The following is a 10,840-nucleotide window of genomic DNA, read 5'->3' on the forward strand; positions in this document are numbered from 1 at the left end:
GGAATGCCAAGTTGGAACTTGGCTCCATCCCGACTTTTGTGTTGAAGACTTGCAGGTCTCACACTACTACTGTGTTTGGAACCACATGGTAGTTAATGGGGACGCGCGAGACCGACAGAGATCTGAATAATATACGGCTGTTGCCCTTTTCACGTGAGCCCTTTCACTCTCTCTCTCTCTCTCGCTCTCTCCGACACGCAGCTCTCTCTTTCCATCAAAGCCCACAGTAGTCTCCAATCAACACTCCATCTAATTCCCTTCTCTTCTCCATGAAGGTAAGTTCACGAACCGATGCTTACATTTATTTTTCGTCTTCATGGTTTACCTGTCCATCATTCAGTTTATCAATCCAAAGCTTACTTTTATTTGTCCCGAATTTTTTTTCTTCTTCTTTTTTCCCCTTGAGATTATCTCCTGTTTCGTTAATGAGAAAACAGAGGCAAATAATACGGAAAGAAAGGCACTCGGGACATATTTTTATCTTTTAATTTGTAAACTATCCTGCAGTAGGCCATTCAAAATTTAACTGATAAACAGCTACTTTTGTATTTCGTTCACTAGGGTCTAGGAGTTTGGCTTGAAATTAAACTCTGTTTCGATCTCGAGAAGTGGTGAATTCTATATTTTTAGCGAGTTCTGTTTGGAAGATCGAGAAATTGATCTCAACAAAAAGAAAGAAACAGAAAAGAAAAGAAATTTGCCTTAATCAACATCAAATATGCTTACTAGATTTTCTCGGATGAGAGGAAATTTATGGTTTTTCTTAGGTCCCAACTAATGGATGCAAGACTAATGCCTTAAAAGCATGCTTTTATATTCTTTTTCTTTAATCTTATAGCAAAAAAATGGTACATTTTTTTTATCTTGCGTTCTCAGATTGCCTTTGTTGATCAAAGCAGATGGGGCGGAAGAAAAAGAACAAGCGGCTTCCGATGTTCAAAGGTCTAAACTATGCCCCTTTTTTGTGTTTCTGTGCCTTTATTATCATCATCATGTCAATTTAGGATTTTTACGTGGGAATTGATAATGGGTTAATTGTATTCTGAATAATACTCATTTCCTGAAAGTGCAGAACTCAATAAGAAAGCAATCGATTGATGTTGGGGTTTCTCCCAGTGTTCCAGTGAAAAGAGTTGACGGTTATTGTTTGGATTCAAGAATTACAAGGGAGATTTTGTCAATTACACGGTGAATGCAATATTATTCAGGTGCTCATGGCATCTACGATGTTGTACGATTTTTTTCTACCTTAATTTGTATCATGGAGGCACTTGGGAAGAAAAGGAAAGGATTGGAAATTTTGCGGTTAAGTCGCAATTCTTTGAAACAATTAACCATTTGGTCTCACTTGTCATTGGAAAGCAGCTCAAGGCACAAAAAGAAGTGTAAGGAAGACGATATTAAAGAAGTTAGTTCCAGTAAAAATATATTTCAAGGAATAGTTACTGCTCCACCTTGCAGGAGCACCTGCCCGAACCCACCGGCAAGGGGTCTTAAGAGAAAAATTGGGTGTATTGATGCTGCGACTCAAATGGGTAGGAAGAAGAAGATTGATCAGGATTATGAGTTGGGTGTGATAATTGGGAAAGGGAAGTTTGGGTCAGTGACATTGTGTCGGAATAAAGTGAGTGGAGAGCAGTTTGCGTGCAAGACATTGCGGAAGGGTGAGGAGCTTGTATATCAGGAGGTGGAGATAATGCAGCATCTCTCTGGTCATCCTGGCATTGTAACGCTAAGGGCAGTGTATGAAGATGCAGAATCATTCTATCTTGTGATGGAGTTCTGTTCTGGAGGACGGTTGCTTGATCAGATGGCTAGGGAAGGGAATTATTCAGAGCATCGAGCGGCGAATATACTGAAGGAACTGGTTTTGGTCATCAAGTATTGCCATGAGATGGGAGTTATTCATCGTGACATAAAACCTGAGAACATCCTGCTTACAAGTTCAGGACGGATGAAGCTTGCAGACTTTGGCTTAGCTGCAAGGGTGTCTAATGGTAATAATATTTCTATCAACGGAGCGGATACATATATTTTATTTCTAGAATTAATTTAAGGAAGACATCGTACAACCTGTTGCTCAAGTATAACTAATTGTTCATGAGAATGGTTGTATGCAATCATCAACTAGACATCATTCTGGTCGTTTTCTTTTGTAAATCATTCGCTTTGTTTTCATTGTTTCTGAAATATGGTGTAAAGCATGGTGATTGTTTCTATTTTACCACTTTCGTTTTGGCTTTAAATCAGAAACATGGTCTTTACTCTATCTTACTTCATTTGAAGTCTTGTGCCCGCTTGTCAAACATACCTGCTGCCCAAACATATTGAGACCACATGATGAGATTTAAGAAGAAAACAATTAAGATTATCAAAACTCTGTTGATCTGGACCTGAAATGGTACCTCTTTTTTTTTTTTTTTTTTTTAATCTGCTGGGACCCCAGTTTATTTTTGTCACAGACGGTGTAAATAATTGAACTTGTAATGGTTGTTAACTTATTTATTTTCTGTTCTAATCTGTTTTACTGTTACTGCCTTTTTCTTTACCCTGGTAATAATTATTTCAATAATTGGATTCGTAAGTAGGCTTTGCAACTGGTTTGCTTTTCCCATCCATCTTCTTTTTTTTTTTTATTGTACACTGCATTCAACAATTAGTAGATTTGCCTAAAATGAAACTGTGGTTTCTTTTCTGCAGGTCAGAGCCTGGCAGGTGTGGTTGGCAGCCCTGCTTATGTTGCTCCCGAAGTCTTGATTGGTGATTACTCAGAAAAGGTTGATATCTGGAGTGCCGGTGTCCTCCTCCACGCACTTTTGGTTGGCATGCTTCCATTTCAGGGTGATTCAGTGGAGGCAATTTTTCAGGCTATCAAGAAGGTGAACCTTGACTTTGAGAGTGGAGTATGGGAATCAGTCTCTCAACCTGCCCGAAATCTGATTGCTGGTATGCTGACAAGGGATGTTTCAGCAAGGCTAACTGCTGACGAAGTATTAAGTAAGCTCCCTCTATTCCCTTTTGTTTCCACAAAGTGAATTCTTAAATGTTCGTTGGGGCCTCTTGAGTTTTGAAGAATTAATTTGTACCTAGTAAAAAATAACTTTAATCACAAAGTCTGAAATTTTCCTTGCCATCTATGGGAGGCTTTTTGAGGAAGCCAGACCTGCATCCCTCATTTGATGCATTTCTGTAGTCTTGTGCAAACATCTATAATGTTTTGAGTTCCATCAAGTGTTTTATCAACCTTGAAGGAGAGTATGCTGTTTTTTTTTTTTTTTTTTTGTTGCTTTGGCTGAAGTGTCAAAGAGGCAGCGTGGGCTTAAGTTTAGTCTTTAGTTTCAAATCTTCTTAATAAAAGAAGAAGAAGAAGAAGGAGAAGATGAAGAAAGGAGGCCATGTTGGTTCAGCTGCACGGCAATGAAAATTAAGTATTTTTATGCATTTGTAGTTTGTCATCAAGATGACCAAGCGAGCAAATGTTGAAGCTTGTCCAGCCTCTTGGATCTTATGGGGTTTTGCTTGATTGAATATAGGGCTCTGCTTGTGGGTGTGGGTATGGGTCTGAGTCCTGTATTTGCAGTTTATACCAGTTTTTACACTAATTATGACGAGCCAGATGGAGAGTTTTACATCATATTTACAGCCATCCAATTACTGGATGAAGATTGTAGAAACCTGTCCGAGATTTGAACTTCAATTCTCAACTCAACGTATAGGGAAGAATTTAGAGCCGTTACCTCCAGACTACTTCACCAGTGTTACAGATGCAGTCTTGGTTTTTGTGTAGTGTAGTATAGAGTTATATTCCCCATTTATTTCATCTAGACTAAGGAATTTCGTTTTCTACCCATTTTATGGATTTTTTTAATCAAGTTGTGAAATTTTTTAGGACATCCGTGGCTTTTGTTCTATACAGAACAAATACTGGAGACTTCAACATTCAAGTCAAAAACGAGAAACCGTGTAAAACTGACTTCCAAACAACTGACTGCTATAACTGGGGTGGAGTCAGAGAGAAACAAGACAATTGCCAGCAGCTTTCTCAGTGATGACTCTTGCCTAAATTCATCATCGGATAGTTCGAGTAGGAGGTCAGAAGAGCAGGAATGTGGATTGGTTGATGCCCTTGCAGTGGCCATTTCACGCGTGAGGATATCTGAACCAAAGAGAAGTAGGCTTTGCAGCCCCACCAGCCCAATCCGACAACAGCGTTCCTCTAACATGAAGCTTAATAATCTCTGTACAGCATTTTGAGTTGGCTGTATAAACTATAACCCACTGACACAGCCGCCACCTCCTGTACCCATTGTGGGGTTGACTTAAAATCACCAGATTGTTTTGCCCCTTCTGTAATAAAAAAACATCTAGGCTTGGCTATGCAGAAACAAGGCTAATAACCAGCTGACCCTTACCTGGAACCAAGAGGTAATATGTAAACAATTGGGTTGGCCTGACATGTCGGAAAATGTGTAATTCTGGTTTGTATATCTTTTTATGCAGATAGAAATTGTGTTATTTTGATTTGCCTTAGTCGTGAATCTGCAGTCTGATCACCCAGTATTACACGCCGAGACACCTGATTGGCTTCAAATCTGTATCTATTTATTGTAGAAGTTTTGTGCTAATTAAAAGTAGAGTCGTCTGTGCATATCAAATAAATCCGCTTTTTGTTCATTGGGTCTCGTTTTTTACAGTTTTGTCTTGGTGGGTTTAGCTTTTCTCTTCTTTGTTTATTTGGGTCGGTCTGGTTGTGAAGGACAGACGGTAAAGTTGAGGTATCGTTTGTTTCAGTTAGCCAGGTGGTCTCTTGTCTGCCCATGGATTCAGCAGCTGTTTGAAAGGTTAGACCAATTCTTATATATATACTAGTTAAGGTGTTATGTGCAAGGCACATATGTTGTAAAATGCATGACGTAAATCAACCATGGAAAATTTTCTTTAATCTTTAATAAAAAATGTTGACCTCTGCATTAAGACGGAGGAGATAGGCGTATCACCTGACAGTTAAGAGTAGATATAAATCATTATTATTTGAATAAACTAATATTAAATCAACTAATATAACATTAAAATTTTCAGAAATAAAACTTAAAACTCACATGTAATAAGTAAGGAATCATTATAACCAGAGTTACAAGTTCATATGCTTTTATGAAAAAAACTTTATTTCGTATGTTTAATTTAAATTACTTACTACATCTAAGAATAGAATAAATCTATTAAAATTTTTTCAATTTGATGAGAAATAAAATATTGCTAGAAGATAAATATGGTATAAATCATCTTTGTTAAATACATCTCCATTTATATCAATATATAAAAGAAATGATTATATTTTAATAAATGGGTTTTTTAATTGTAAATAGTTATTTTAATTTTTTTTAATAATAATAGAAATTAAGAAATACAAATAAATAGAATAAGCATTAAGAAATAAATAAAATAAGCAATTTTTATATGAGAAAGAAGAGAACATACCAGAAAGTTGAGGACTAATAAAAAGACTGTGTGTAACACCCCATCTAATTAACCATTAGATTAACCCTTAAGCATTCTAGATTAGACTTTTAATTTTGGGTTATTACTTACATTAAGGTTAATAGTGAGGTTAGCCTTAATCTTGGCACCTAGTACCATTAAGCTAAGGATTAGGGAAGCAAACCCATTAGTGAATTTAGTGAAGCTTTTTGCCTAGCCCAAAAAGACTTGAAACCAAGCTCATAGGGAATTCAAGACATGGTAGCTAGCCTTGACCTAAGCTTAAGGAATGCATAAGGCTTTTGGGCCAAACTTGGTGTAGAATGGACCCATGGCCCAATTAGGCCAAGTTAAACATATTCAAGCCCATCTTAGCGGATCTTGAAGTTTCTTTTCAACCCTAAAAATCTAGAAATAAGGCCCCTCTCATTCAAGCCCAAGAGCATATAAGCCATGAACCCACACACTTGGCCCTTTTAAGCCTACAAGGCTCAAAACCATGTTTGGATTGATTTCACTATTCAACTTGAAAGCTCAATGCACCATACCATTAGTTTCCTTAAGCTCAAATCATACCATAAGTACCCAAATTAAGTTTTGAAAATTAGCTAAGACTATTAACCATCATACTTAAGATTAGTGAACCTTGAGCCATGCTTTGAAGCTTAATTTCGTTTACTTTTTTTCTTAACCTTCTAATTCGAAGTTTTCTTGATTGATTATTTCATTTCATCATACTTAGACCTTACTAATACCCTAGCTAAACCTCCACACAGGTCATTAAGGAAAATGACATGTCAAACCCCAAACTTGCATCAATTGGCTAATGTGTATCCCCGAGTGCATGAACAGTTTTGCCCTTAGGCCCAATATTTTTGTACCATCTTCTCAAGGTAATATGATCCTTAGGCACCTCATGAGATCCCTTCAAACCCAAAATAAGCCCTGGAAGAAATTGGTTTACAAACCAAACCAATTGACCAAACCGATTGCACCTTAGTCTAGTTTGAGTGGGAATCGGTTGGGTTGGAATCTAACCAATCATCTGCCTTGATTGAGCCACCACCTCACGCCACCTCCATCACCACCCAATCTCCAAGAGGTCACGTGATCATCATGAGAAGTTTGACACAGTTTTTCCCACCTGAACCTGCCAATTTGCAAGGGTGGTTTGCTTGCCTTTTTGTCATATGAACCATGCCACACGACCTGGACACATCTCTAGGACCATTGTAGCTATAGTGAGGAGGAAATCATGATGGCTTCAGAACACTATTCCCCTACACAAGGCGATATAAGCTGAGGAAGCAAATCTAGAAAATTTCAGACCTTTACACATTGCCCACTTCACCCAATCACCAAGCATCAAAGCCAATGTCTCCTCCCCTCTTATACCCTATAAATACCTCTCTCACTTCCTCCACACCTTAGCTCCAAGCTTTCTCTTGAGTCTTGAGAGCACTTCTCTCCCTTAGAGATCAAAAAAGTGAAATCGAGTGAGTTTTGGTAAGTTCTTGAGTGTTCTTGAGTAAGGCTGTCTTGAGTGCTTGGAAGGCCACAAAATTTGTAAGTTTTATTGTTCTTGATCTTAGTTAGCATATCAAGTTTTGTTTCCAAGTGTTGGTACGAAATTTGGTTGAATTTTGAGAAAATTATCATGCTTAGTTCAAAACCGGGTCATTAAAGAATTGTTTAACTGATTAAATAATTTTAAGTGGAAATTTAGCTATCAAAATTCTTAAGCATGATTTGATATGATTTATTATTGTCTTAGAATGATTATGGAAGGTTTGATTTGTGATTAAAAGCATACCATGATAGGTTTTAAATCTATCTTATTTTGATTATCAAGTATAAATCAATTTTGAATAAATTGGAGATTAAGGATTTCTTAGCCATGATTAAGTGTTGGGATGAACTTGATTAACTAAGAATTAGCCTTTATTATATCATTAAAGATGTTAGTGATCATTTGTGATTAAAGGAAATCTCATATGTATGCATTCATAGGGATCAATAGTTGAAAACACACTTAGGCATAAACTAGAATGCATGCCACGGGTTGGGACTATTTGAGCAATTTTCACTTTAATTTTTGAAAATCCAAGGGTATAGATGGTTTTAGAATGCCAAAAATATGATGTCCATAAAGTTTGGTTAAATTTGGAGTTCGTTTGCAATTAGTAAAAAGTTAGGGTCTTAGTGGTAATTTTTAAAAGACTAGGGATATTTCTGTAAATACTCATTTTTGAAACCTTTGATTTTTAAACCTCTACCATAGAAGTATTAATCCTAACTTAGCTCACACTTTATTTCAGCAGCTACGATGTTTTTTTCGAATTACTCAATAAGTTTATAAGTTGGTTTCTAACTTATACCTTGATAGATAATTTATTAAATATTGATAAATGTTTCATTCATACTTCAATTGTCATTTTGAGCATAAAAAATCATGTTAATATGATACATTGAGTACATACTTACATGACATGTGATATTTTTCACAATTTTTACATATTACATCTATAAATGTCATTTTTGCATGAAAGCTTGCTACATATGCACATGTCAAGAAAAACATTTTTCAAGTATAGCATAAAATAATTTTTGTCACGAATCCAAAGGCTAAGTTGAGGAATTATCATAGTGGAACTCTTATGTCCACTCTGAAGTGTTTAAGAATGAAGTAATAACTCCTGGGTTGACGAAGAAGAGTTAATAGGCTTCGAATGAGTTTTTTTTAAAGAACGCAAGAGCGAATCAATATGTTATGACACATAATGCTGGTGGGTGTACATGTTATGATGTTATGTTATATTTACCAGTGCATTGAGAACGAGTCTATAAACAACGTAGTTTCAACGTAAGTTGTATTACGGTCACTGGTAGGTACTCACAATGCATATGAGGAACTGTGACATTACCACACGTTATGATGTTAATTATAAATTGCTAATAATAATGAAAGTTTATGATAAAGTTATGTTTTCAAAAATAATGGCAAAAATGTTTACTGAATGAAAACCTATGTCTCCATTTTTCTAAAATGTTAAGGAATCTAGATGGGAGACATGCATACTGATTTTTTTTCATCTCATGCATTGCATATTTATCATGCTTCATGTTTAATTTATCTTTATGCAAATTGGTTGTTTAACTTGCTAAGATTTCGAGTAAATCTCACCCCTTGTGAGACCACTATCATTTCACTTTGAATAATAGAAGTTGAATCAGGTCTCGAGGAGGACGAGCTAGATGGAGCGCTGGATCCGATTGATTGAGGAGGGGAGTCGGGCCTTAAGAGAAGATTGGATTTAATCCTGATGTTTATAGCTCAGTCCTTCATGTTTTAAATCGCGTGAAGAGAATGATTTGACTTTAACTCTTAGATGTACTAAGTCTATGTTACATTGGTATTTTGAAGTTGATAATTACTAATGAAATTAGAATGTTTCTAGTTATTCTAGCATAAGTTATATTTTCACCTTTATTTCCGCTACAATTATTGCATATTGTTAGTTGCATACTAAGATGCAATGCATATTAACTTTCATGTACGAAGGTATTTGACCTTATGTTGCATATCTTGATGTTCAAAATCTCTGTTCCATCCGAAGTAGAGGTTGGGGGCGTCACACTGTGGAAATAGAGGAAATCAATAAGAAACAGAATGCGAAAGAGTGAAATAAGAACAGAAGCAGCAGATTTGTTACAAAGAACACATTAAAAAAATAGAATATAATAAATGTATATTTATATTTGTTAAGTAAGACTATATTAACATATTAAGAATAATAACAGATGTAATAAATAAAATCAACATTTACAAAATCGAAAATTAAACACAATAAAATATTGCAGGAAATGAAATTTCCTATTAATAGTGTTATTAATAACTATATTAATAATGCTATCAATATGAGATCTGTTAATAATATAAAATATAATATTCAAAAATTAATATTAAATTTTGAAAATATCAAACCTAATTATTAATAAATTATATTAAGTAAGTATATTAAAGACATTAAGTGATTTAATGAATATGTAGATCTATTTAAATTATTAATAAAATATATTTTCTTGCTTTATGAAGACTTATAAATATATTAATAAACTATTATTGTTAATTTTAATAAATATAGTCGATTGCATATGTCGTATATTTATTACTTCCAAAAAAAAATATATATATATATAATGTGTTAATTTTAAACCTAGAAAGTACATTACTAAGTGTTAAGTAATTTAATCATATAATTATAATATAAACTTTCATCATTTACAACTACAAAATACAATTTAAACAAATTGTAATACATTACAAATTTTAAAACTCCTCAAATATTGTTATTAATTTTGGATTAGTTATTAAAGTACAAAATAAAGGAAAAAAAATGCTAAAAAGAAATAAAATTTATTTTTTGAAGATTTTATTTTCTTATTACAATTTTATGTGCAATTGGTATATTAATTTAGAAAAAAAATATCAGGCTATAGGGTAATAGTCAGGTCCAAAATTATTTTTAATAGTATCTCTTTCTCACGTCTAAAGTCCAAAAAAACAAACCTGAAGCTCAAAACATCTAAAGCCCAGCCCTTCCCACCTCACCCCCTCCCTTTCTCATACGACACCGTTTAAAGAAGTAAAAAATCATAGGATTTTTGTTTCTCCTCTATTTCCTTTCCACTCAGCGTGACGCTTCGATTTTTCTCTTAAAACTCTCTCTCTCCTAACATCCATCTTCGAGACTCTTCTTCCCTTCCTCTCTCTTTCTCGTTTTCTCTGTTCTTTCTCTCATTCTCTCCGTCTCTTACCCTCACCATCACATTACAGATAGCAGGAGCTATTGTCGCAACGCTCCACAAAATCACAAGAGGGAAAATCTTAGGGTTCCTAACACAACCTAGTCTGAAGAGAAGTAATGAAAACACCAATGGCTAGGAGTGACAATATATGACACGACCCATTAACCAAACACAAACACGATATGATAAAACGGGTTAGTATTTAGCCTTAACGGATTCGGGTCAAAACGGGTTGACCCGTTAAGACACGATAGCTTAACGGGTTGATAACGGGTCAACCCATTTTGACCCGTTATAACCCATTAAGAAAGTTAAAATTACAATTATACCCTTATACCTAAAAATAAAATTGTTAGGATTTTAATTTCAATATCTTTATTATTTAGATTGTAATTTTGGACTTGTAGTTAGTTCTTTTTTTTTTTTTTTTATAGATATTGTGATTTTAACATTTATATAAAATTATGATAAACTTAACTAGATCAAACGGTTTAATTTTGGGTCTGTTCAACCCATTGACATAAACGGATCAAAACGGGTTGACACGATACGA

General features: G+C 34.8%; 1 protein-coding gene across 4 annotated transcripts; it reads left to right on the forward strand.

Annotated features, from left to right (window-relative positions):
* The first annotated feature begins 40 nt into the window (after nucleotides 1-40).
* Nucleotides 41-4,674, forward strand: LOC121257547 (serine/threonine-protein kinase PEPKR2-like). 4 transcript variants are annotated; one of them, XM_041158582.1, is made up of 5 exons: nucleotides 41-275; nucleotides 877-942; nucleotides 1,073-1,997; nucleotides 2,701-2,997; nucleotides 3,917-4,674. In XM_041158582.1, exons 3-5 carry the CDS (start codon nucleotides 1,193-1,195, stop codon nucleotides 4,252-4,254), a joined length of 1,440 nt encoding a protein of 479 aa, XP_041014516.1. In that variant the 5' UTR covers nucleotides 41-275; nucleotides 877-942; nucleotides 1,073-1,192; the 3' UTR covers nucleotides 4,255-4,674. The 4 variants fall into 4 exon arrangements, with proteins under 4 accessions (XP_041014516.1, XP_041014514.1, XP_041014513.1 ...); XM_041158580.1 differs by having other exon boundaries at nucleotides 900-942; XM_041158579.1 differs by having other exon boundaries at nucleotides 43-275; nucleotides 3,890-4,674.
* The last annotated feature ends 6,166 nt before the right edge of the window (nucleotides 4,675-10,840 follow it).

This window comes from Juglans microcarpa x Juglans regia, chromosome 3S (genome assembly GCF_004785595.1).
Source record: "Juglans microcarpa x Juglans regia isolate MS1-56 chromosome 3S, Jm3101_v1.0, whole genome shotgun sequence".
In the NCBI taxonomy this organism is placed as follows: Eukaryota; Viridiplantae; Streptophyta; class Magnoliopsida; order Fagales; family Juglandaceae; genus Juglans; species Juglans microcarpa x Juglans regia.

Bases quoted from the DNA above. Each gene is read 5' to 3' on its own strand.
- LOC121257547 (XM_041158579.1), top strand. From the start codon at position 1,193: ATGCAATATTATTCAGGTGCTCATGGCATCTACGATGTTGTACGATTT. The intron at 1,998-2,700 runs GTAATAATATTT...TCTTTTCTGCAG, and splicing joins AGCTGCAAGGGTGTCTAATG to GTCAGAGCCTGGCAGGTGTG. The intron at 2,998-3,889 runs GTAAGCTCCCTC...GAAATTTTTTAG, and splicing joins AACTGCTGACGAAGTATTAA to GACATCCGTGGCTTTTGTTC.